The sequence below is a fragment of the Phoxinus phoxinus genome, assembly GCF_949152265.1.
Source record: "Phoxinus phoxinus genome assembly, chromosome: 6".
Classification (NCBI taxonomy): Eukaryota; Metazoa; Chordata; class Actinopteri; order Cypriniformes; family Leuciscidae; genus Phoxinus; species Phoxinus phoxinus.
The window spans coordinates 13970650-13998057 of NC_136881.1; the positions used below are offsets into that span (position 1 = coordinate 13970650).

Sequence of the window (27408 nt, forward strand, 5' to 3'; positions counted from 1 at the left end):
ATATATTATATAGACTCATTACATGCAAAGTGAGATATTTCAAGCCTTTATTTGTTATAATTTTGATGATTATGGCTTACAGCTTATGAAAACCACAAATTCAAAATTAGAATATTGTGAAAAGGTTTTCATAGCTGTAAGCCATAATCATCAAAATTATAACAAATAAAGGCTTGAAATATCTCACTTTGTATGTAATGAGTCTATATAATATATTAGTTTCACCTTTTAAGTTGAATTACTGAAATAAAATAACTTTTGCACCATATTCTAATTTTTCGAGTTTCACCATGTGTGTGTGTATATATATATATATATATATATTATAGAGAACCACTGATCTGAACAAGCGATTCATATAGAAACCATTTAGAACCACTTCCATCCATTTTTGTTTTGTTTATTTCAGTCGCATGTAAAACAGTCCAGTCGACTTTAATTTTTAAATAAAAGTGTTTGACTCATATCTAATTTTCTGCTGTGTATTTGTCAGAACACACGTCTTCTCCATGGCAACCAGTCTACACAACTGATCCTGCAGGCTTTCCCTATTCAGCAGCAAGGCACATTTACTCCATCACTGCAGCAGCAGCAGCAACTAAAACCACACACTCAAAAACAGCAGAAAACAACCCCTTCTCACCAGACTGACAGCACTAGCGCCCAGTCTCAGTAACGTGGATAAACACAACGGCCAATCAGATGGAGGAGCCTGCTCACATCATCTCTTCTGGATGTTTATTGTTGCTGAACTCATTTGTTCTATGACAAAACGGCCCTTCCTGGCAGCATCTTAAATGCTTTTCAGACAAGGAACCCCCCTTTAACATGGCAGCTGGGAGGAACCCAACACCACCAGATGGACACTGTGGCAACCATGCAGAATGTCTCACCAGACCAACAGGTGGTTGCCAAACTCATTATTTATTTCAACAACAGAAAGTATTGGATTGCTAGCCTTTGCATCGTCTTTGCCAAACAGCAAACCTCGTTCTCAGGCTTTCATTGTAAACAGCCCAAAGAACTGAGTCTATCTGTACAGTCTCGTGTACCATACAGTGTAAATACACAACCGTAAAGAAACAAAGCAAGATATTGAATATTTTATATGCTGCATGAAGTGTAAACTTTCATTTGTACTTCCAGTTTTGTTTTTTAAAGTATTACTTTAAATTTAACGTTTTTATATTATGCATATAGTGATGCTTTCTACTTTTAACCCTTTCCTTACAATAGTCTCTTGACGTACAGTTAATAGATTGTCCTTGAGGTTTTTTAGAGGCACTAGAATTGTTTTAGTTTTTTTTTTTTGGGGTGGGAAATTATTATACCCCATGTCTCTGACATACAAAAAAAAGGCAGAGTTTCAGTTTATTTCTAATTATCAAAGACATTTGATGCAGAAAAATCAAATTTGACTGTTTTTAAGTGCCAAAATTGATTTAGGCTAGTTTGTTTAAAAAACAAAACTACTTCCAGTTTTTGAATGTTAATTTGCTTTTTAGCTGATTCATAGTAGTCCACTAAAAAGTTTTTGTGCACCTTTTCCCCGTTACATATAGCACTTATTGTGTTTATACACACTAAAATAGTCCATCCTTCTAGTAATTGTGACCTAATGGTTTCGTTTTTGTGTGCATGGATGGTACTTTGTATTTTTCAGAGAATAACACGCCATAAATAAGCTTTCAAATCCTCTTTCATAAATGTTCTCCCTTATGGCTTTGGGAACTATGCAAGGAAGCCACATCCAAGGCAGAGCGTTTCTAAATGTGTTATTGAGGACGGTCCGGAATACTGTGGACCTTCTAATTCCCACTTTCAGGAAAATAATTATTATATTGTCCTCTTCCTCGTTTTATTTCCAAAGTTGTAATTTAAACCGAAGCAGGGTTATCGTGCAGCTGTAGAGTCTTAAAGTTAAGTGATCTTCCTTTTAACTGCTTGAATGTTTGTGTCTGTGTTTGTGTGTGAGTGAGAGGGAGAGAGAGAGAGAATTTAAAGTGCAGGCTATTATATCAATAACAGTTTGTGACTCTTCCAGTATCGCTGTGTGGGTTGCTACAGTGTGTATTAGCCCCAGCGATGACCAATCAGTTCTTGCGTTGCAGTATCTCAGTATTCTAGATGTTTCCCCATTTTAGCTTTATACCTCAGAAAGGGATTTATATAAGAAGTATTCAAAGCAATTTTATTTTCATATGGCAAAAGACGTTCGTGTTAAACAGTATTGCTGTGTATTGACCGGTAACACTGTTAGAAGACTAGTTAGAGCTGAAAGGTATATGGAAACTGAACAGATTTTGATATTGTTGACTTCTGGAATTCCAAAAGTGGAAATGCCCCTAAAGTAGATGTCCACTTTCCTCTAATTTGTCCTGTTTTCTTTCATAGTTGTGTTGTGCGTTTCATTTTGTTGTGCACTGAAACCCCCAAGTGTGTTAGTTGTTACTGTTGGAACTGATGTTTCATTGTGTGTACAATCATAAATGACCCCCAAAAAGCTACTGACAGGTTGAAGAGATAATTGATTTGGACTTTAGATGCCATTCCTGGATATTTCAACCGTCTGTATTCAAAATTATCTTTTATTTTTTACACTGTTTGTATTCCTATATGCAACCAAAAGAATGTGTGCTTCCAGAATATGATGGTTATTGGTTGTAGCCCCAGAAATTTGATTAGTGCTTCTAATTTCTGAGTAGAAAATCAGTGAGTTGAGTGAATGATAAAAGAATAAATCATCAAAGGAGTAAATGTAGTAAAAGTCTTAAGTTGTTACATAACCTTTATTATTATTATTATTTTGTTCATACTGAATTGCTGTGCACCAAAACCATGTTACCAGGTCATATCACCTTCAATGTGATTGAATTTGTTGGAATTGTCCTCTGTTGGTTTACCAAAAAAAAAGAGAGAATTTTCCCTCCACAATATTAAATCTTGAAATAAAGCAAACAATGTTATTCACATTGTCTACGTAGATGTCTTCATGATTTGCTTATGTTCATGTTTATGTGACATGTATACTGCAAAATGTGGTACCAAATGGAATTGCCAAAATAATGACCCTTTGCAAACAGGTTTTTTTGAATACTCCTATTGTCTGTCATTGGTCAGACAAAAGGATAGTCCCTCCCCAAACTCGCACCATTGGATTAGCTGCTCCAAATTGGAAGCTGGATATTAAAACAAACATCAATGTATTAACACCAACCGTAACTTTTAAGGAACTGCACACATTTTCTGTGTTTTAAAAATACACAATTCATGCAATGGCTCCTTTTTCATTTTCATTTATTCTGTATAAAAACATTACATCATTCCTTACTGCTCTTTTATGTCTGACATAACACTCTACAAGTTGGAAAAATAGCTTGACACATCAGATATTTACAAAGTCAAATCTCATAGCAATTCAAGTTATTTGTCACAGTCAACCTTCAAAAACATTGAATTTGATTTTTTTTTTTTAAACCAACATCCCATCCTTCGAACGTGGTTTAGTTGGCTGAATAATTTAGCATAAACCTTGGATCCACTGGAATAATTAGCTTGTTAATTAGCAATGAGCAGATACCTGATATGTTTTTCATCTTTAAAGCATGCTTCGAGAACAAAAACGTATGGTTTATTGCAGCTACTGCAGCCAAATTAGCCACTTTTGAAGAATAGAACCCAGTCAGTTATTACAACAAACAATGTACATTTCAAATATGATTCTCAATTGAACACTGCAACAAATTGTATTTATATATACACGTATTCAACAGCTCAAACGTTCAATTCCAAACTAAAAAAAAATATAAACATCCTAGTTTTCCTTTCATCATTAATAAATATTACAATTTTAGTTCGAGAAGTATCTCATAGATACTATATAGCATTACAAATCGATAATGCATTCTAATACTCACCTGAGAGTAATGACATGCTGAAAACAGTATGCATGAACGAGAATTCGTTGGTATTAAGTGCTTCAGATAGAGACACATTAAACAAGATTCGGGTTTAACATCTTTACCACTTACCCACCTTACTTGCACTAAGACATAATCGCAGTTGTTCACCCAGTCCAACTCAAAAGAATACACAACACGACATCATCACAGAGACACTCACTACACGATGATGTCATCAGTAGAGCTGGTCATTTATCTGGTGAGGTAACATTAGGTTCTATATCTAAATGCTTGCCTGGTCATGGTTGCTACGTGCTCATGCACTCAAAATACTATAATCGATACAATTAAATGGAGCCCAGCTGCATTTAGAAAAAAATATGTTATATGGCTGGACATGCTGTGTCTTGAGTAATTTGAAATATAATGGAAGACAAGGCTAATGGAGTTGCATTGAACCAGCAGAGAGCAGGGAATCTTAGGAGATGCCCTTAAATGCCACAAAGTCAGTACTTAAATGGAGGTTAAGGCTTTTGAGAAAATGATTTTGAGGCAAAACAAAGAACGTGATGTCATTTATATGCTCTGATGTTCCAGAAAAACTTCATTTGTTGCCTGCAACAGGGGTTGAGTCGAGGAGGCTGTCGAGCTGCCCACAGAACTCAGCCGCTGCGCCCTCTGCAGCTCTGGAGGAACAAACGCCTCACAGCTGCCACTAGTGCTGAGATTCAAGTAATCCTGCAAGACACAAATGCAAACCTAACTGAAGAAGCTTGTTCAATGTCAACAGTTTTTGAGCTGAGATGAGTCAGAACGTACGTGTTTGGTGGTTTCCGACAGCAGGAGTTCAGTCCTTTCCACCAGTTTTTTAAAAGTTGGTCTCTTCAGAGGGTCAGCACTCCAACACCATCTCATTACCTCGTAACTGATAATGTATACACACAAGCCTCATTATCATGCACATCTGACAAATGTTTGGGGTACGTTTAGAAATATTTTTATTTTTATTTTTTTATTCAGAAAGGATGCATCAAATGGATAATTTATAATGTTACAAAAGAACAAAACTACCACAAACACTTCCAACAACGAATCCTTAAAAATGCATCATGATTTCCACAAAAATATTAAGCGGCACAACTGTTTTCAACCTTGATAATAAGAAATGTCAGCAATGATTTCTGAAGGATCATATGCAACTGACGACTGGAGTAATGATGCTGAAAAAGCTTTGCCTTCACAGGAATAAATTACGTTTTAAAATATTTTAAAATAGAAAACAGTTAATTTAAATTGTAATAATATTTCACAATATTATTGTTTATTGGTGAGCATAAAATTTGAGATTTTAATAAAACCCCTAAACTTTTGAATGGAAGTGTGCTAATACTATCTCAATGTAGTATTTTATATAAAAATAAAATACTAACGGCAGGCTGTTTAAAGACAATTATAATTCTCTTACATTTCAATTGGGGCAAACTCAGGCTCAGTCATTCTGTATCCATCTTGTATCATCTTATAGAATGCGGATCCAACTTGAATCCCCGGATAAGGCGTGTTACCTGCAGGCAGATTTTCACCTCATAAGACCTTTATAATGAGTCACTTAAAGGCCTTGGTTTAGGAGATGTATTCTGGGTATGTGTGATATTTAATAGGCCTGATACCGGCCCATACAGACCCAGAGAGAAGATCTCCCACAGTAAGATGCCATAGGACCAGACGTCACTCTCAAAAGTGTACACGCAAGCAAACAAGCTCTCTGGGGACATCCATTTCACTGGTAGACGTGCCTAAACCGGAAAACACATCATTCATGATAATGAACAATGCTTTAATAAAAAAATAAAAAAAAATAATTTAAAAATGAACATTTGGTCATCATTTACTCGCCTTCATGTTGTTCCAAACCTCTGTGGATTTCTCCAGAATACATCGATTTCTTTCAGTTTTGTCAATATAATGTTAATGGAGTCCAATGTTGCTTTGTACTCCACTGACTTTCATTAGGTTTGAAACAACATGAGGGCGAGTAAATCATTTTGGGTGAACTATCCCTTTAAACCAATGGTGTTTTTACTACATAAAATCTCCAATATAATTCTGAATATGCTGGATATTAATATAGAGCCTGACAGTAGGTGTGAGTGTGGTAACGGTTATACAACACTTCCTTACATTTCCTCTCAGGACGTAGCTGGAATCTCTAGTGATGTCACGTGCCAGACCGAAATCACATATCTTTGCTACCCGACCCTGAGTCAGTAAAACATTCCTAGCGGCCAGATCTCTGTGGATACACTAAATATACATGGAAACACACATAAATGGACATTTATTAGTCAAAAACGTATGTGTTCACTATAGACCTGTCTATGAAAATGAGATAACATTACAAAGTCTGAATGTTCAATTCACTCTGAAACTCGAGAGGTGAATAAATGTAATTACACACTCACGTTTTTGGACGTGAGGAAGTCCATGCCTTTAGCCACTTGATATGAGAAGCTGAGTAAATCCTCGGTATCCAAAGAGAGATCATCTTTATCATCACTCCATTCTAAGAGAGATGATACCGATTGAAAAGTGTGAAATAATGAAAATTGGTAGTAAAAGTGATTGTATTTTCTTGGGATGGGCCTTACCTGTCTGATTCGATCTCTTCTGATACGACCTCATGGGCATGTAACCATTGTCAGTGCCCTCTCTGTGTGTGCACACATGCATATAATGGTGTATTACATTACAAAAACCTAACAAAGGACATTTATACTCTTATAAATGTTGCACCACATTTCTCAGACACACATCTTACCCTGAAGGCTGTATTTGGCTGAGCAGATTTTTGTAATATCCATCGCCTGTTTTGGAACTGAAAAACGCATCCCGCTTTCTTCTCAGGAAGTTCAACATGTCGCCATAGCAACAGTATTCCGTGATCACCAGAGTAGGGCCTGTTGAAAAAAAAATTGTCACTTTAACAATTATCAAATTTCTCCTCAAGGAAAAAGTCTCCCAAAAAATTACATTTCGCCAAAATATATTTCCCATATCATTGTGTGACTTTTTTTCCGTGAAACGTCAAAAGTTTAGGCAGAATGTCTAGACTGCTCTTTTCCATAATAAAATTTTTGATCATTTGGAAAGCTCCAAGTATGACAAAAGGCACCATAAATGTGTGTTATAGTCCAAGTCTTATGAAGCTATATACAACGCTATACAGTTATTACCCTATAAAAATCTATACAAAAGATTTGTGTAAAGAACAGACCATCATTTTCGAGAGACAAATATTACTGTTTTCTACTTTTGTGGTGCAGTATAAATCCACTTCCACTTTCATTATTTGGAAAAGTGCAGTAATTTCCTAACATCTCCTGTGTTTCAACCAAAAGAAAGAAAACAATATGGGACAGGAATGACATTAGGAACATACAATATATCTTATAATAAACGTATAGGTATCTTTCTTTCACCTGTCACCACTGTTAAAGTGATCGAATCAATATTAACCACGTACCTCCTACTGTACAGGCGCCAAGCAAGTTGACAATGTTCATATGGTTGCCGATGTAGCTCAGAACTTTCAGCTCTGACATTAGAGCCTCTTTCTCAGTGGAGTGAGCGCTCGCTTTGGGAAAGATCCACAGATACACACACACACACACACACACACCCAAACACAGATACGTTATATAAACATTAAAGGTTTTGAAAACCAATGATTGGAGTCTTTATAAACATATACTGCCCGGCAAAAATAAGGCAAATGTCTTTGATTGTCTATGATTAGGTTTATGATTGGATAGTCTATGATTGGATCATTATTGCAGTGATTATTATGTCTCTAGCATGCTATATGTTTGGTAATAGTTCTTCTAACTCTAATTGATGCACCTCTTGATGGAAATAACATCACAACATTTTCATCAAGAGGTGCATCAATTATTGGTCAAGATCTTGCAATGACAATGTACAGTCTCCTTCAGCACATCCCAAAGACTTGCTACATGCTAGAAACACAATATTTCTGAAACATATCACTGAAATAATCATAGACTTAAGAATTTGCCTTAAAAATCCAAAAAGTAACTTTTTGGCCAAGCAGTGTACTTTACACATGTTAAGTCATACATCCAGGGAAGTGTACTTTACACATGTTAAGTCATACATCCAGACATATACTCACGTTTTAGCATTTTTACCGCAACAGTGGTCACTGTGTCAGCTGATAGGAGCCCATATGCAGTAGCTGCCACCACTTTACCAAACGCTCCAGAGCCAAGGATTCTACCTTCATCATGACAAACAACAAACATTTAGCTCTTATTTACCATGTTCTTTCTATTCACCGAAGAATCCTGTATGTATGTTACACACTTTTAGTCAGATTAAATAATGAGCTATTGTGTAATCTTAACGTTTAGATTGATGTGTAATGTGAATGCCTTTACCAAAGCGGAGTCTTTCCCTTGGAAACTCCCATCTGGGGTCATAAGGCAGCTGCGTCGGGTCTATGTAGGTATAACTGTTGCCATCAAAACTGTCGATCACCTTCCAATGGATCTCATATTTGGGTTTCTGTGGCAGTGAACAAAATGGCAAGCAGGAAATAAAAGTGAAATAATAAAAACCAGAGTTATTGCTATAGAGATTTAAGCTATGTCATAGTGTGTAGTGTGAGTGTTGTGTACCTGCATGTATTTGAAGAGCAGAACCACCACAAGTAAGCTAAGCAGAACAGCAGTGGAGACGACACCAGACAACAGAGGTGTGAAGAGTTTATGGGGCACAGTTCTTTCTGGGGAGAGAAACGCATGCCCACACATCCATGAATATACACACTCACAAATTGAAACACCACCTCTGCATTTAAACAATAATACTTCTTAATTCACAGTACCATATTACTAATAAGGTGAGTGTTTTAAATCTGTTGTTCAGAGGATTTTAACAGCTTAGCGTCAGTATCAAGTCCTAATGTGCACACGCTGCACAAAATAATAATCCCTCATATTTGTCAACAAGCTCAGTGTGTGTCTGAGAACATTCAGGGATTATCTGTGAACAGCTGTGTGTGTGTGTGTGTGTGTGTGTGTGTGTGTGTGTGTGTGTGTGTGTGTGTGTGTGTGTGTGTGTGTGTGTGTGTGTGTGTGTGTGTGTGTGTGTGTGTGTGTGTGTGTGTGTGTGTGTGTGTGTGTGTGTGTGTGTGTGTTAATTTTTAATTGTAATGAATTGCCCACTTCATCAAAAAGAATGTTTGTTTGTTGTGTCTGGAGAAATTAGCTAATAATTAGCTTAGGGCAATGAACTAAATGAAGTTAGTTTAATCTGAAAACCTCCATTTTGGTGATGTCCTTGAAAAAAAAAAAAAAAAAAAAAAGATTCATAAATTTTAAATGTTGACTGTATAGTTTTAATATACAGTACATACACTACCGCTTATGTTTTTGAAAGAAGTCTATTATGCTCACCAAGTCTGCATTTATCTGACTAGAAATAAAGTAAAAAAAAAAAAAAAAACAGTCATTGTGTACAAATAATATTACAGTTTAACATATCTGATTAATTCTAGATCTGGTATCGAAATATTTTATTCTATTTTAATATATTTTAAATTGAAATGTATTTCTGTGATGGCAAGGCTGAATTTTCAGCATCATTACTCCAGTCTTCAGTGTCACCTGATCCTGAAGAAATCAATATAATGTGCTGATATGGTGCTTAAAAATATTTCCTATTATTTTCAGGGTTCTTTGATGAATAGAGAAAAAAAAAATATTTGAAATAATTTATTATTACTGACATTTTTACTTTGCTTTGGTATTACTTTGGTTTGTTTTTTTGTTTGTTTGTTTTTTTGAGGTCATGTGTAACCAAACTGCATTTCCCACCATTCTCTATGTCATAATAAAATACCAAGACAAAGCATCTATTACAGACCTAATGCGCATCCTTTGCTTTTCATTTTGTTGCATTAGTGTGAAAAAAGCTTTCTGTCTTATCAGTAAGTGAAAAAAAGGGGGAAAAAAATTTAATTGCCTCCATTTTTTCCCACTAAAATCACTTGAACACACATCACATAGTAATTATGATTTCTGAACTTGTAAACAGCAGCTGAAAGCAGCATTAGGGTTTGGGTAAAGGACAGTCAGTAGAAAGCTTCTTCTCTATGCCACACTGACACTTATGTAACAACTGCATTGTATTATGACAATACAACATGTACTATATTTTTGGACCTGATAATTGGTGTTTACTGCTATATTTGTGATTAGCTTTATATGAACAATAGAAGTCTAAGGAATATCCTCATTCAGATAAACATGAATGAATCTCACCGCTGATGGAAAAGAGGGTGTAGGCATGCTCGCTCTGGGTTTTTGCCACACACTCCAGAGTGTGAAATTTTCCTTTGCTGATATTAAGTCGACTCTCCACCTTGCTTCGTCCAAACTCTGACCCTGACACTGTTACAACAGCAACTTCCTCATCGGCCTGCGTCGCATTCAACAGAAGGGAGCACCTGTCAGAGAATATAAAGAGACAAAAGGATATGACAAACAGCTATTATATCTATATAACATTGTTTATTTAGACCACCATTTATCATCTTAGAAACACTTTTCTATTCTAAATGGCTTTTTGACCCTCCAATCTCAATAGTTTGTTTACTACTTACATAACATAAGTTAGAGATGCGTGCGGTTACACTTTATTTCAATGGTCCACTTTAGACATTCTATTAACTATAAGTAACTTTGCAACTACATGTCAACTGATTCTCATTAGAGTATTAGACTGTAGTAGTCTACTAATACTCTAATGAGAGCTGGTGAGATGTAGTTACTTATAGTCACTTATAGATAGTAGAATGTCTAAAATTGACCATATACATAAAGTGTAAGCATGTGTGCTATTGCATGGCTGTTGAGTGTGTGCGAGTCATACCGTGTGTGTGGCGGCTCGCAGTAATACCAAGATATTTTGGGGACAGGATATCCTGAAGCAACACACCGCACCTGTCCATCAACCGGCCCCTCCTGGGAAACTATCTCTGGTTTACCTGAATGAGAGATTTACTGTATTTATATAAAGACTCTATTGAGGTAATCTGGCAAAATTGAAAGCTAAACTCCTCTCAATCCTCTGAACTCACACATAACATGGACGGTGAATGACTGATTGACAGATGCATATGTGTGATTGGCTGAGAAAGTGTAGATCCCGCCCTCTGCTCCATGAATTCGAACCAGCCTCAGTTCACTGATGAACCTGCAAAATTCAGATGAATGACACTCAATGTCTGTTAAAGATTCACATATAAATGTTTGAAATTAACAAATGGACATCAACTTTTTTAAATTGTGGTTCATTGTATAAGACAATGTGTAATAGTTCAAACAAAAAGTTTGATTTAATAGTTCATACAAATAACACAAATTTTATTAATATTTGTAGGTAAAATTCTCCTATTTCCTAACTTACAAGCGTAATAAGTGATTTACTTCAATCAGTCAATCAGATATGAATTTATCACTTCACAAGTTGTTTTCATTTTCAATTTTGATAAAAATAGTAATAATAATATAATACCACAATATAATTATAATAGATAATTTTATGTTTATTGACTGAATCTGTTATTTGTCTTCTATCTGAAACGAATTATAAAAATTTAAGAGAAAAAATAAATGATTGGTGTTTTCTGTGAGGAAAACTAAAAATACACGTCATGTCAAGTGCTCATAATAGTTTTGGCTTTTAATATACCAGCTTTAAAGAACCAGTAGCAATAAGATCAAAGTTTAGTGTATAAAAACACTGGTGCAGTTACCACATAATTGACTGTGTGTGTGTGTATATGTGCAGGTATGTGTACCTGTACTGCTGGTTGTGTAGTGTAATGACGTGCTCGGATGTGTTTTTGAGCTGTTGGTTGTTATAGGACCAGTAGATTTCAGAGGGTTTGGGGTATGACGTCATCTCCACGCTGAGGGTCAGACTCTCTCCGTCTCGCACCTCCGCCACACTGTCCTCTCCATCCGTAAGGTTAATGAAACCACGCTCTGCCACAAATACACACATAAACAGATGTTCCGTTGTTTAGCCAGGGACGTGTCTTTTGCTGAAAAGGCCAAGGTTTAAAGATGCAAAGTTAAAGTAAAACCCATGCATCTATCAACTTAAAGGCGAGACTTCCCTATCAACATTTCAACAATCGTCATATTGAGTGTTACAATTTAGCCCTTTCGTGTTACTACAAGTCTTGGCCTTCTTGCTCTCTGGTTAAAGTCAATATTATTTAGAAGATACAGCTTAATCTTATAATATTTCTTACCGTAAACCTCCAGATTGACAGTTGCCATGGAGACACCCTTCTCATTCTTCGCATTACATTGATAGACTCCTGAGTCATTCATCTTCACAGAATTGAACTTCAGTGTTGCTGAGCGCAGATATCCTCGAGAACCAGGCACGACGTTAGATTTAGTTGTTTCCTTTGCTGTCTAAATGATTATTGACAACATGAGTCCAGGTTAGATACTGTGCTAAGCAATCTAAGATATGCAACAGGTGTGTGGATCTAACCGATTCTGAAGGGATACTCCAGTTCAGGTAGAAATCATGGTTGATGTTGATGCTGCTACAGGTGAGCTCAAACTCCTGATCCTGGATAAGAATCACATTTTCCATTCTGGATAGGCTGATCACTGGCACTGTCTCCGGGACTGCATCACAAAAACAAGAATATGCAATAAAGCATATAGGCAAAGATATATTGAGAGAGATATATGTAATGATATAATATGACAATGATACACTACTGTCAGAAGTTTTATGTTTTTGAAAGACGTCTTTTATGCTCACCAAGACTTCATGTATTTGATCAAAAATACAGTAAAACAGTAATATTGTGAAATATTACAATTTAAAATAACTGGTTTTATTTAGTACATTTAATTATATATATATATATATATATATATATACGTAGAATAGAAACGTCAATGAACAGCATTTCTTTGAAACAGAATTTTTTTTTTTAACACAATGCCTGTGAACTAACGATTCCTCTCAACATATAAACAACTTGCGTTACTTATCAGGAAAAAAAATACATACAGATTAGAATGATTTGAGTGATTAAATAAAAACTATCCCTTTAAGAACCACTGCTCTAACACACACATACACGCACCTGGCCGCACATCCAGGTTATAATGGCTTGATTTCACAGGTTTTTCATCCATCTGTCCTGCACAAACGTAGCAGCCATCAAAGGCTTTGGAGACGTTTCTTATGGTGATCCCTCTCTGAGGGTGTGTGATGTAGGTGAGGCCAGCTGGTAAGGCTGTGCCAGCACAGGTCAACAGGGTCAGGTGATTGACAGCTGGATCTGTTACTAAACAAGGAATAGTGCAATCCCCTCCTTCCCTCACCAGAAGCCCAGTCACCATGGACTGCACAAAAGCGTTCCTCAAATCTGCCAGAAAAGTGAGACATTTTAGGTAGAAAACAAAGAGAGTGATGAGAAAGGGAACAAAAGACATGCAAAACAAAGAAGAACATAATGAAGAAAAGTGGAAAAAAATGTGAATGCAAAACAAGGGGCGTTACATTAAACACGGGAAGGACTTGTCTATGAGGAAATAGTAAAAAAAAAAATGAGTGTGTGCAAGTGGTTTATCACACAATACGGCTGTTCAAATACCTACATCATTCAATGACAGTTAACAATAATACAATTAAAAGAAATTAAACCACATCCACACTAAGGTGGGGTTTGAGTACACAGCTTAAGGACATGCATTTGTGCTTTTACAAAAGACCTATTCAAGTTTTAATACTCCTTCTACAGCGAAGTGTGGGAATTGAGGCCAAAAGAACAAATAAACCCCTCAGAATCAAAGAGAACTGCAAACACGCATATTCAGACCTTTCACGTAGACATAGATGGAGCTGTTCTCTCTCGTTTGTGTGTTCTCACAAGTGTAGCGGCCCAAATGCTGCATCTGTGTGGAGGTGAGGAGGATGACACTGGCTCCGTCCTCCTTTAGCTCTCCATCGATTTTCCGACCTTTTTCCCGCTGCCATTGCACCATGCCCATGCTTGCCTCTGCATCGTCATGACAACGGAGTTCCAGTTGTCCACCTTTAGGTATCACCAGATCAGGGGCATCGGGAGTGATAACAGGTTTAAACCATCCTGAAATACAAACACACATACGTTCACTGTGCATACCAAGTCAGGTCTAATCAACGACAACATCCTGCAATCAGTTAATGCATCACTTTGTTGACAGTCAACAAGCCTTGAAGGTGAGAAGGTCTTTATGGTAGACATGGTGCACTGTGATAATTCTTTAAAAGCTTAAACCTGATGTATCTGCTCTGAACATTTTCATTATGGCAAACAGAATTTTTAAAAACTCCTGGATCTCAATAAGTGCTATGGAAAAACAAAGAGAAGAAATTATATTTAGCATTATGTAAATGTTTAGATTATTAACATAATTTTTTTTTTTAAATAATATATATATATATATTAATACATGTTTTTTATGTCAATTATGGATAATTTTTTACTTTATTAGCCTATATAAAAACAATAATACTAATGTTTTTTCTAATTCACACAATGGTTCAAAAGTGTTTTTTTTTTTTTTTTTTAATGAAAGAGGCCTCAAGCTCACCAAGGATGTATTTATTTGATCAAAATATAAAAATATTATTTAGAAAATATTTTTAGAATTTAAAATGTCCGTTTTCTAGGCTATTCTAATATATTTTAATATATTCCTTAATTTCAAATTTAATTTTGTGCAAAGTTCCTCAAAATAGTATAAATTGTAAAGTTTTAAAGAACAGCATTTATTTTAAATAAAAATCTTATGTAGCCTACTATTACAAATATCTTTGCTGGCACTTTTGAACAATTTATTGTGTGCTTGCTGAATAAAAGTATTGATTTCTTTAAAAACAAAATCTCACTGAAAAATCTTACCCCAAACTTTAAATGGTAATTTATGTCAACAAAGAATGTGATCTTTAAATAGACTACTCACACTTACATTGTAAATAATATTTTGAATTTTAGTGAGAATTATTTTTGCTTAAAATAAAAATAGGCGTTTTCTTTATTCAAGTAATAAATTAACATTTTAATTTAATATATTTAATGAATTTAATCTGTTTATATTTTTGAGAAGAAAATATTCTTATTTTTTGATGCCCTCACATTTAAACAATTAAGCACGCCTTCACCCCATTATCCGCACCACGATGACTAATCTGTTACTTCACCATGATGATCTGTCCAGATTAATCAAACGTTATACGAAACAAGTACGGGATGCATTAGTGACTAGCCAAAAGACAGGAGAGCCAAACAATACGGAGCTTTCCCGCTAGATTAGAACAGTAATCACTCGCGCGCGAGACACACACACACACACACACACACACACAAGTGCGCCAATGACAACAAACCAGAAGACAAGGCTAACAGAATGTATCAAAGCAACGTAACATGCGCATTCTGAAGATTCTTAAATGGTGTGGGCATGTTTTCGGAGTAATAGGCCTATAATACTCATTATAAATTACATTACAATAGCCTATTTTAAAACACATTGACCATGTGTTTACAAAGTGTCCTAATGACAATGAATGTTGTTTTTCAGGTGTTATTGGGTTGGCAGCCTGAGAAAATTAGGCTATGAAATAGGGGATTGAGTTAAAAGTAGCCTAATATAAAAATATGCAATAGAAATATGCACACATGTCCACAGACAATAAAAGTTGTAGGCCTACGCGTCTTCGTCTCGCTGTCTCTCATATTGCCTAAAAACACGAGACACCTGTAGGCTACGTGAACCTTCTCGGACTGCATCTGTTGCTTGCAGCTATAATCTATCCGATAATCTCGACCAGGAACGCAAACCGACCGTTAGTTGAGAGCAGTTTGTGACAAGGCCTGTAACTTAATAACTCGGTAGTTGTTCTGGTCATTATGTTGACAGCACTGACAGTAGTAGTTTTATTAGTAGGCTAACCGATTGCTTTTGCGCTATACTTTGTTTCAAGTATACGCGACTCTAATTACACGCTAATTAATTATTGACACTATGCACAGCACATGAGATTCTCCCTGTGTGAGAGTTAACTTGACATAATAACTGAAATTAATCAATAGCTAGACAGCCTAAATAAATCAATAATTAAATTGATAGCGCGCTACTGTATCGAGAGTATAGGCTACATCAACAGATGGACAAAAACATAACTCTTAACGGTCATCATCTGCATCTGTTGTCAAAACAATTGGATAATTCCCTGGATATCAGCCTAATCATCTGCTCATTAACTTCACATAATTAGTCTCATACAAATAGGAATTGCGAAGCCAACATTTTTCTGGGGGAAAATGCAACATATTTTGGGGTGGAAATCGGCGAATAAAACGGCATTTTATATCTTAACTGAAAATGTAAGTTCTTACCTCCAGGTAAGGCGAATAAAAGCAGAACTGTGCGTAGAAACCAAGCGTGATCCATTCTGTCTGCGAGTGTGCGTGTGTCCGTACATTGGTATGACTGATCCACAACTGACTGTGCGTCTTCAAGTGCCTCTCTCTTTCTCTCTACCCCCCTCCTCACTCACTCTGTATGGCAAGCTATTTAAACATTTAATCATTTAAAGTAGGCTATCTATTTTTGTTACTAGTAGCTATATTTTGTAATTGCTTAATCCAATAGGCATTAGTGTAGTATTTAGTTTCACCATTAACTATTCACTGCTGTCAATGGGGTTAATCAGGAATGTTCCAACTTCACTTAGGCCACATACACACTGTTACATTTCAGGAGTGACAACCTCATTTAAATACCGGAGTTTAATCCCTTAAATTATTGTTCTGTGTTTATGGGACTCACTCCCGAAATTGCATGATTGACAGCATGGTAAGCATTGCACAGTTCTGGCGTCTCACGTGTTTGGTATCCGCTATTGTTGAGTAGCCTATATTACAGTGACCAAAATAATAATTATGTTCTGCAATTTTAACTAAACCCCTTTCCTGCTGAGATAATCATCGGTACGCCCACTCTCTGTATCCAGAGTGAGTAAAAGGGCTGGCAAAATCACGCTGGACCTCTCACATTTCTTGCACCGCACACATTGAGAAGAAAGACACATTTCTGATGCACGTTTAAATACGTCATTAACAACTAGTTGTTCGATTCACTAGCTGAATTTTTGCGGGAGTTAATTTGGTTGTAGAATGCTGCTGTCACTCCCGTTAATTACTGCACTGTGTGTGTGCAGAACAGGATTAAACACTAAAAGGTGAACTGACCCCATGGTCTTAAAACTTTATTCAAATTGTTGTTATTTATTCCACTTTTACTCTTAACTATTCATTAGGTACTAATACAGTTTCAGTTTTTCCCTTCCTTATTATTCATCTATCATTCTTACTAGTATATTTCTTATATCACCAATTGCAATGCTTTTTATTTGTCATATGTAATGACTAATATTTGCTACATTATAGCTATTAAAATCTTAATAGGCTACTTAATGAATACTTAGTAAACCTGAATATGTGCCAGTAACAGTTGTAATATATACTTTTCAGAAGTGAATAAGTGATATCTGATCTACAGAAACCATTGAAGTCAGTGGCAAAAAAATGTGATACTGTTAAAATGGCTTGCCATACTCTGCCTCTCTCTGACTCTGTTTCCCAGCTGCCATATGAAGGTTGTTTTGACCAAAGGTTTTTGGTATACCGGTGCTGGACATCACCCGGTCCAGCTGACGTGTGCTTACAGGAAATCCAAACAGATTTTGAATTAGACCTGCCCTTGTTAAGAGGACAAATTGTAATTTTCATTATCTTAAGTGGAGGATTTTGGACGGTGTCACGTCTCTTGCAGCAGTTCAGCTGCTCAGTCATCTCTGTGTTGCCAAAGACCACTGACATGAATTTAAAACTTATTGCTCTGCCTGCCCTCTCATGCACATGGTAATCGATAGAGTTTAAAACGTTGCAGCTCTTCAATGATGACGTGCTGTCTGCTGCATCAGAAATATTAACAGGACAGGAGTGCGCGCGCGCATGTGTGTTCATCGTAAACAGACACGCATACTCTGTTTCTGATATTGTTTTTCTTCTCACACAATTATGACAACCTGGTGGAAATATGGGCTTTTCAAACCTTCAAGTACTTTTGCTTTCTCATTTTATTGTGAGAAACTTCCATACGACACCTGTAGGCTGATGCTTGTTATGCAGTGGGCATGTATGTTGTGTGAGTGAAGCTACTTTGTGTTTGATTAATTATTCATGAATCAAAGCAGGTTTTTGATACCGATAGGTCCTTACTCATCATCTGCAGGCTGTTTGTGAGAGATAGAGATGCTGACTCACTGGTCTTTCTTTTCAGAAGTGACTCATTCTTTTATGGACATATGATCACTTTGCCATTTTAAGCAGAAACAGTGTCCTTTTATATTCCTATATATAATGTTTGTTTTCCAGATGATTGATTGATAGATAGATAGATAGATAGATAGATAGATAGATAGATAGATAGATAGATAGATAGATAGATAGATAGATAGATAGATAGATAGATAGATAGATATATAGATAGATAGATAGATAGATAGATAGATAGATAGATAGATAGATAGATAGATAGATAGATAGATAGATAGTTTTAAGCTCAAATGCTTTACTGCACCATTCTGGAATAAGATTTATCAGTATTAAAAAGGCCTTTTAGAACAACGCAGACTGAAATCGAGAGTAGTCTAATGGACTAAGATGCCAACCTAATGAAGTTTTGTCCACTGGATTTTTGCTGACCGTACAGACAACCTCGTCTACTCAACCAAGTGACCATTAGGGTCTTCAATCCATAATAGTATGATTGGTGTGTGGTAGGGTGGGTTTTGTGGTGCTTTTTAAGTGTTGCTGTATGTCTACACATTGAGAGTACTTTGCTTTTGTGGACCATTTTAACTTTGTCCTTTTTAATATTGTATAAGTGCATACCCTAAACTGACAGGAGCCTGACAAAAAGGAATAGGTCAGTCCACCCATATGGATATAAACCCATATATGACTTTCTTTTGTGTATGAAAGCTGAACTATAAGCAAATAATAATTATTCTTTTTTTATCTGTCCTATTTTGTTCACAGAGTAAAGTAAACTGTTTTGGTTTTGTTTTGTCTACAGGGTGCAGTGGATTTGTTTTGTTTTGTTCAACTGGATTTTTTGTTTTTGTTCTGTTTTGTTCACTGAGTAAAGGGATTATTTTGGTTTTGTTTTGTCCAGAGTGCAATAGATTTGTTTTGTTTTGTTTTGTCCACAGAGAACAGATTTGTTTTGTTCTACTGGATTTTTTGTTTTTGTTCTGTTTTGTTCACTGAGTAAAGTGATTATTTTGGTTTTGTTTTGTCCACAGAGTGCAGTAGATTTGTTTGGTTTTGTCCACAGAGTGCAGTGGATTTGTTTGGTTTTGTTTTGTCCACAGAGTGCAATAGATTTGTTTTGTCCACAGTGAACAGATTTGTTTTGTTCTACTGGAGTTTTTGTTTTTGTTCTGTTTTGTTCACTGAGTAAAGTGATTATTTTGGTTTTGTTTTGTCCACACAGTGCAGTAGATTTGTTTGGTTTTGTCCACAGAGTGTAGTGGGTTTGTTTGGTTTTGCCCACATAGTGCAGTAGATTTGTTTGGTTTTGTCCACAGAGTGCTGTACATTTTTTGGTTTTGTCCACAGAGTGCAGTGGATTTGTTTGATTTTGTATTTGTCCACAGAGTGCAATAGATTTGTTTTGTCCACAGAGAACAGTGGATTTGTTTTGTTCTACTGGATTTTTTGTTTTTGTTCTGTTTTGTTCACTGAGTAAAGTGATTATTTTGGTTATGTTTTGTCCACAGAGAACAGTGGATTTGTTTTGTTTTGTTCAACTGGATTTTTTGTTTTTGTTCTGTTTTGTTCACTGAGTAAAGTGATTCTTTTGGTTTTGTTTTGCCCACAGAGTGCAGTAGATTTGTTTGATTTCGTCCACAGAGTGCAGTGGATTTGTTTTGTCTTTTCCCCCCCACATAGTGCAGTATATTTGTTTTGTTTGTTTTGTCCACACAGTGTGTGTTTTGTTTTGTTCAACTGGATTTTTTGTTTTTGTTCTGTTTTGTTCATTGAGTAAAGTGATTCTTTTGGTTTTGTTTTGCCCACAGAGTGCAGAGGATTTGTTTGGTTTTGTCCAGAGAGTGCAGTAGATGTGTTTGCTGTTGTCCACAGTGTGCAGTGGATTTGTTTGTTTTTTTGTGGCGAGTAGGACGAGGTCGAGGGCCGTGGGAGGACAGCACGAAGCTGGTGGCATCATTACTGATGAGCGACACCGGTCTCGTATCTCTCACGGAGGAGCGGAAGCATAAAAGCGAGCGCAGTCTCGTGGAGGACGAGGTCGAGGGCTGTGGGAGGACGGAATGAGGTTGTTTTGTTTTGTTTTGTCCACAGGGTACAGTGGATTTGTTTGGTTTTGTTTAGCTTTGTACACAGAGTGCAGTGAATTTGTTTTGTTTTGTCCACAGAGTGCAGAATATTTGTTTTGTTCTGTCCACAAGTGCAGTGGATTTGTTTTATTTTGTTTTGTGTTTTGGCCACATAGAGTACAGCAGAGCAGACCACTACAGTGTAAGTTATAGAATATACTGTCAACAGTCCTGGAGGAACACTGTCATTAGAATTTGACTAATGGAGCTAAATTCTCCAGGACAGTGGCTCTCCAGGACTGGAGTTGCCCCTCCTTGATCTGTTCACAGATTCATAGCATCTCTTCCAAAACACCATGTTCACAATCTGTTAATCAGTTGAACATCTTAATGTCTTGTGATGCATAAACTCTCATGGTATCTTTTAGAGGGCAATTTCATGCTAGAGTCAGACATGACAGGAAATGCATTTTAACTGATCTGTGAAAATTCTAATGCGGACAGCAACAGAGTCAATCTGAAATCTATGCAATACGTCTGACTGTTTTGCAGAAAAACAAAGAGATTAAGAAATGTTAAGATGCTAAACTGAGTGTGTAATCAAAACGATGAATCTGATTAACTGGGTTACAGAGCACTTTGAATCTCATTAAGCTTATTGGTGTTGGGAAGAAGGCAAAAATACAAGGATAAAGAAGAAAGAGCATAATGTGAAGCTCGAACTAAGAAGAAAGAGTAGATTTAGTAAAACAGGAAGCAGAGGGTTAGATTTATATTAATGCAGTTAGATTGAGCAGAAAATGATAAATAAAAAACTAAATAAAAAATGGGTGGAGCATTATATATTAAGAGCAGAAAGAGTGATCAAGAATACATAGAAAAGGATATTTGACATTAATAAAGGCACCTGTCATAACTCATGTCCAATCATAACTGCATTATAAACATTTAAAACATTCCAGAATGCATTAAGTCTATAAGGCTGTCCAAAACCACAACAGTAGTCATTTGATATTCACAGTTGCCTCAATGAGCATCGCTGCAATTTAGCTGGTCAATATGCCTCCATTCTTCAATCAATATGACAAGACTCTTTAACCACAGGGAACATATATTGTATAAGCGCCTGGCACTAAAGCTAACATTTTGTTTATACAGCCAATTGGTGTTCTTCACAAGCAGTTTTCATCAATACATTTCAATATAGATTGAAGACATGTTTTGAGACATGCCTCAAGAACCCTGTAACCTTTCTTTCTCTCAGCATCAGCCATATTGAATAGATATAGTAATAACATCAGATAAAAATGTTGACGTCTTTAAAATTTAAAAGACTGATCAACAAAATAAATAAATCATGTTTACTCAGTTTTGTTTTGTGTTTGTTTATTCATATAAAAGTTAAAAATGAGGAATGAGCTGACAAAATTACATGAAGATTAGAAATACTGAAACCAATAATCACATAAGATTTAATAGGAAGATTGATATGCATACTAGTCACATTATATTGTGTCTTTAGCAAATTTGCAACTTTATGTCTCAAATTTGAGATCACTTAATATTGCCATGACATGAACACTGATAAGTGGAGTGATCCAGACAGTGAAACATAAACATAATAAATATCAACAATCTTTAAACCCCACTCGGCAAGTCAAATTTGAGGACAAGAACTGATTGGTGTATATTCAACTTTGTATCATACTTGTAAATATTATGTTTTATATAGTTACAGTACATTTATGTAAAATGCTGTTTTTTTTCACAAGTATATCCTTTTAATTGGTCTTATGCTGTTTTACGAAGTCTTGATTTTGGGAATATGTTTTCATGCTTGATTGATCAAAAAATACATGGTTTTGCACATATTTAACATTATTACAGTACCTCGAACATGTCGTTTTCGATGAAGCCCCTCCTTCCGAATTACGAAATGTACTGTGATCGGTTAGCTGGCCCAGTGTTTTGTGATTGGCAGCACTTAGCGCGTGTTTGGAAAATGTCCCATCCCTCCATAACTGTGGAGGGTTCTTCTCTAGTGAAGAATTCTTCACTAGAGTTCTTCTCTAGTGTAAATATTAAGGGTGGTGGCTCCAATTTATAGCTAATTCGACCCCGCATTCAGACCCTAACAATGTTAAAGGTAGGGTAGGTAGGATTTATATAAAAACTTTTTACCAAATTTGATTAAACTTTCTATATATATCAATGCATAATTAAAATGTAAGTACTCTGATAAAAAGAGTATAAAAATCGAGTGACTCTAGACCGTTTAATCTTCATTAAACACAGCTCATTATTTCCATTCGGGACGAATCACAGGATTGGCTTGCGCGACTGTCACTCTCCGTCGCCATGACTATTACTGGCTCTGCCCACGTGCGCGCAGTCGCGCACCCGTTTTTAGGTGGGACTGAATGGAATTAATGAGCTGTGTTTATTGAAGATTAAATACACTAGAGTCACTCGTTTTTTTTACTCTCTATTTCAGAGTACTTGCATTTTAATTATGCATTGGTATATAAAGACAGTTTAAACAAATTTGAATAAAAGTTTTTTTTAGACAATTCTGACCTACCCTACCTTTAACAAACAAGATAATCATGCAGAACGGATTTCATGCACAGACTTTGCAAGCACAGATTTTACAGGACATTTCAGAGTGCTATGTTTTTTTGTAATTTTTTTATACATTTTAGATACGATGTTATACACCATTTAATCGTGATATTTGTCGGAAAACTAAGGTAATACAAACAGTAATCGATCACTAAACCATGGTTAATTTTCCTAAGGAGCAGTGAACCATCTTACAAAAGCAAGGGCTTACACAAGCTGTTTTCCATAAAATGTGCAGCGCTCAGATAAACGTTTGGATTCAAATGTTCAGGAACAGTGTTTAAAATAAGTTTTAGTTCTTGAAAAGGGGATTCTGTTAAATAAAACATCTCCCTTTGGTAACCTTGCAGATATTTTTTATGCTCAAATAGCAACATTACACACTAACTAAAGTGGGAAAGCATAATAGGAACCCTTTAATTAAATGGCACAGGGCTCAGCTCAATGAAACGGTAAGGTATCCCCCTCTAGTGGTGGAGATCCGCACTGTTTTGGCACCACAGAGCTCTTGAACGAGCTGAGCTGTCCGTGGTCCTGAACCAAACGGGACAAGCAATACTGCTGTCCGTGGTGCTGAAGTATGTTTAAGACTGTTCCAACTGACAAAGTAAAGGCTTTTTTGGGAAAAGTGGGATTCCTTTTATGGAATCCCAAATTCTGCACCAAATGAAACAAATAGCATGTTCCTATTTCAAGTCATTAGTCCATTTATTGCTGTCCAATTGCAGTGACTTTTTACTATCAAACCCTCCCCTTTCTTTCTTTATTTCATTGCTCAGTGACCCAGTAGAGTCTTGGCTGGACTGACATTTAATGTTTTGAATCGCCCGTTTCTATGACCTATAGATTTTAATGTAAAGGAGCCATCGCTATTTGATTAATTGTTATAGCAAAGGACATCCAATAAAAATCCTTGTTACTGCAGGTTGATTTACGTGTGTGACTACAATATTTGACAATTCGTTTGTGCTAGATGAACTTCACTAAATTTCGCCGCAAAAATTATAACCCGTAATTCCCACACCCTGTGTGTGTGTGTGTGTGCGCGCGCACGCGCGCGCTCTGGCAACCAGACCAAACGAAGGCAAGTAAACTGTATAAGGTTTCGTTAGGCGGTAAAGGAGATCCATCTGACCGCTTTATATCTAGTTTCCTGCTCTTTCCCTATCGCAGTCTATCTCGCGTTACTTCAGTTTAGTATCTACCATTGTGTTTTAGTTTTTAGTGTTGCAAACTTACCGTAAACATGTTGCAAATCGGTAGGCTATTTGCGAAAGGTTTTAAACTCCGTACGTTGGCTCGCGCAGTAGCGAATAGAGGTGGACGCCTCGCTGAGTCGTGTTACTTTGCGTCTTGCTTTTAAATAGGAGGAATGGGGTAAGTGAAATGCCAACTCTGTGGAAACAGATAGTGTTCTCCTTCGCTTCCATACTCAGCATCGGTTCTGTGGTACTTCTGGTCGTGGCACTGTCCACCGAGCGCTGGGTCACCGGAACCACTTTGTGTCAGACAGGAGTAGATCTGGTGAACGCGTCTAGTCTAGAGCTCGAGCAGTTCACGGGACACATTTACTACGGCCTCTTTCAGGGCGGGAAAACACGGAGATGCGGGCTCGGAATCCGCCGCTCCAAAATATACAGTAAGAGGCACTAACGTGTTGATTGATTAGATACGATTCCCCTCTGATTAAACATTCAAGCTCTGTACACGTATTATAATGAATCACATTTATTTAATGTAGGCCTATAGCTTATTATTAGAACAGGTCTTTGAATTTTGTTTTTATCTCTAGTTGTTGTTTTGTTGATATTATTGTATTTTTTTAATTAATAGGCCTACTTTTATTACAAATTGTTTAAATATTACATTTCTAAATTGATTTTTTTTTTAAATAGAAAAAGACATTTATGTACAAACTATTTCTATTTAAAATAAATGCTGTTCTTTTGAACAAGATTCTTGAAAACCTGTGTGTGTAAAAATATAAATATAATATAATGGAATTTAAAAAAAAAGTTTTTTATAAAAATGTATCACAATTAAAAACATTAAGCCACACAACTGTTTTCAACATTAAAAATAATAATAGGAAATCAGCATATTAGAAAGATTTCTGAAGCAGCATGTGACACTGAAAACTGAAGTAATGGCTGCTAAAAAAAATTAGCGTTACCATCAAAGAAATAAATTACATTTTAAAATATATTACAATAAATTAATTTAAAATTTTAATAATATTTCACAATATTACAGATTTTACTGAAATTTTACATTACACATCTACACTTTAACTTTTGATTGAATAAATGCCATCTTTGAACGGTAGATAGATAGATAGATAGATAGATAGATAGATAGATAGATAGATAGATAGATAGATAGATAGATAGATAGATAGATAGATAGATAGATAGATAGATACGTAGATGCTTTTTTGTGAATCCTGATCTCTCTCTCTCTCTTTTTCTCACAAATTCTGCAGTTTTCCCAAAGCTCATCAAAAAAATCAACAGTAGTCTTCACATGATCATTATCTTCTTTCTTTTCATTGCTATTGGCTTTGCAGTGCTCAGTTTAGCTTTCTGCATATATAATGCCAGAAAAGTTCCATATCAATCTATCAAAGGACCTTTTGGCATCTACCTCTGGAATTTCATTGCAGGTAAGTCAACATAACACAACATCTAAGACAGTGTTTTACACCTCATGGATAATAAATCCAAAATCAACAATATCAAACAAATTGTGAATCACTACTTCTTTCAGTTTCTAATCATACACCTTTTCAATCTCTTCTCTCAGCTCTGTTCAGTGCAATGGGCTTTGCGTGTTTCCTTGCAGCAATGCAGTGCCATCAGCTCACGAAACATGTGGCTAACTACCGTGAGAGCCTTTTTACCCTTGTGATCCTTGAGGAGAATCTTGGCTTCTCCTTCTGGTTGTGCGTTGCCAGCGCTGTAACACATGGAGCTAACATTCTTGTTGTAGCCTCCAGTAGAATACATCTGCCTAAAATACAGACTAAGAAACCCGAAGAACCCTCAGCCACTGGAGAAGACTTCCTCTACTGAAGAACAATGAGCTGAGCCAAACACAATGCTCATGTGACCCGACATCTACTGAAACTGAGGTGATTTATGGGGTGATATGAGCTGATTTATGACTACGGACTATGGAGTTTCTATAACACAGTTTTATTTTGGAGTAAAAAGTAAAAAGAAAATCACTTTAAAATGCTTTTTTTTTTTGTGGAGGCCAGCAAAATGTTGTTTGACTGCAGGGCTTCCAGACTGAAATCTGACATTGTGTACCGACCGGTATGTCTTTACCACCAAGCAAGTTAAATATTAATGTTATCTCACTTTTTATTTTAGAGCTATACTAAGAAAGATGTAATAATGCATTACCATGCGAAGATATAACGAGTCAATAAACTTCACGTTTAAAATCTTCCCTTTTTGGCAGACAAGCTCTAAACATGCTAAACAACCATTATCACAACGGATATGTAACAAACAGCAGGGCTGTTTCTGGACATTTTGATTTGATACTTTTTGTAAATGATTTAAATAAGCTGTCTCTTAATAAGCATTGGAATTATTCACCAACTTATATACACAAAATATTTTTTTCTGTTCAAACGGAACGATACTAACGCGCAATGGTTCCGCGTTAGCAATGAAAGTTTTGCAAGTGCACTGTATCAAAAGCTAAACTAATTGATTGTAAATGTATTTTTTATTTACTTTCTATACATCTAGTACAGTGGTTGAGTGGTCCTAGATTACACCCAGCACTGCACAGTCATGTCACTCCATGTCAGAATTGTTTTAGTGTGCTTTTAAATAATGCTAATCTCTAAACACACAATGTATTAAATAAACAATAAATGGACAATGCTTATAATTAAATAATACAATTTCTTCAACAACATTGTTTTTCTCTTTCAGTGCCAATTATTTTTTTCTATAAACTTATGTGCTTTATTAAAACACATAAATTAGCCCAAGTCCAAGAAAATTTGACATTTTTGTTTCGTACAATTAACATTCTAAGTAATTAAAATGAAATGTTACAACAATATCACATGTTGATGCCTTCGTTTCTCAAATATGAATTTAGTAAACCTTGCCCTATAATTCTGTGCACAAAACAAAGTCTACAAGGACATTATGCTGTGGACATTACATTATGTGTATAGCTAACCCAACACTTGCTCGCAGAACACGAGAGAGAATTGCAGAGGTCCGGTGTTGTACCTGGCTTTACGTGCACACCCTGGGGTAAAAAGTGGGACCATTAACTTTAGTTTAGATTAGTAGGCTACTGGGAGGTGTATTAGGGACCTCCAGGTGACTGTGAAGCT

At 36.1% G+C, this 27408-nt stretch overlaps 3 protein-coding genes across 8 annotated transcripts in view; 2 read left to right on the forward strand and 1 right to left on the reverse strand.

The window, feature by feature from the left end:
* clockb (clock circadian regulator b) overlaps window positions 1-2970 on the forward strand; it is a 20150-nt gene extending 17180 nt beyond the window's left edge. For all 3 annotated transcript variants that reach the window (XM_079616338.1, XM_079616340.1, XM_079616339.1), the window contains one exon: window positions 494-2970. In XM_079616338.1, coding sequence (XP_079472464.1) covers window positions 494-676 — 183 coding nt within the window. In that variant the 3' untranslated portion in view covers window positions 677-2970. The remainder of the gene's footprint in view (window positions 1-493) is intronic.
* An 889-nt stretch (window positions 2971-3859) lies between these two features.
* The window catches only part of kitb (KIT proto-oncogene, receptor tyrosine kinase b), a 37191-nt gene continuing 13642 nt past the window's right edge, over window positions 3860-27408 (reverse strand). For 3 of the 4 annotated variants that reach the window (XM_079616350.1, XM_079616349.1, XM_079616348.1), the window contains 20 exons: window positions 13846-14115; window positions 13108-13392; window positions 12498-12637; window positions 12247-12415; window positions 11788-11974; window positions 11065-11180; window positions 10857-10971; window positions 10247-10431; window positions 8600-8706; window positions 8360-8486; window positions 8095-8199; window positions 7426-7536; window positions 6721-6859; window positions 6551-6612; window positions 6365-6465; window positions 6084-6206; window positions 5587-5698; window positions 5368-5467; window positions 4722-4827; window positions 3860-4640 (listed from right to left, as the gene is read on the reverse strand). In XM_079616350.1, the coding sequence (XP_079472476.1) occupies window positions 4479-4640; window positions 4722-4827; window positions 5368-5467; window positions 5587-5698; window positions 6084-6206; window positions 6365-6465; window positions 6551-6612; window positions 6721-6859; window positions 7426-7536; window positions 8095-8199; window positions 8360-8486; window positions 8600-8706; window positions 10247-10431; window positions 10857-10971; window positions 11065-11180; window positions 11788-11974; window positions 12247-12415; window positions 12498-12637; window positions 13108-13392; window positions 13846-14017 (2724 nt within the window). In that variant the 5' untranslated portion in view covers window positions 14018-14115 and the 3' untranslated portion in view covers window positions 3860-4478. Of the gene's footprint in view, window positions 4641-4721; window positions 4828-5367; window positions 5468-5586; window positions 5699-6083; window positions 6207-6364; window positions 6466-6550; window positions 6613-6720; window positions 6860-7425; window positions 7537-8094; window positions 8200-8359; window positions 8487-8599; window positions 8707-10246; window positions 10432-10856; window positions 10972-11064; window positions 11181-11787; window positions 11975-12246; window positions 12416-12497; window positions 12638-13107; window positions 13393-13845; window positions 14116-16410; window positions 16560-27408 lie in introns of those variants that run through there. The other variant, XM_079616347.1, reaches the window with a different exon arrangement.
* On the forward strand, window positions 24119-26974 carry clrn2 (clarin 2). Its single transcript, XM_079615951.1, has 3 exons — window positions 24119-24681; window positions 25525-25704; window positions 25845-26974. The coding sequence occupies exons 1-3, from the start codon at window positions 24429-24431 to the stop codon at window positions 26111-26113; spliced, it is 702 nt and encodes a 233-aa protein (XP_079472077.1). The 5' UTR covers window positions 24119-24428; the 3' UTR covers window positions 26114-26974.

What these genes read in the sequence shown, in the direction of transcription:
- clrn2 (XM_079615951.1), top strand. Translation starts at nt 24,429, where the DNA reads ATGCCAACTCTGTGGAAACAGATAGTGTTCTCCTTCGCTTCCATACTC. An exon ending in CCGCCGCTCCAAAATATACA is followed by an intron (nt 24,682 to 25,524) that starts GTAAGAGGCACT and finishes CAAATTCTGCAG; the next exon opens with TTTTCCCAAAGCTCATCAAA. An exon ending in CCTCTGGAATTTCATTGCAG is followed by an intron (nt 25,705 to 25,844) that starts GTAAGTCAACAT and finishes CTCTTCTCTCAG; the next exon opens with CTCTGTTCAGTGCAATGGGC.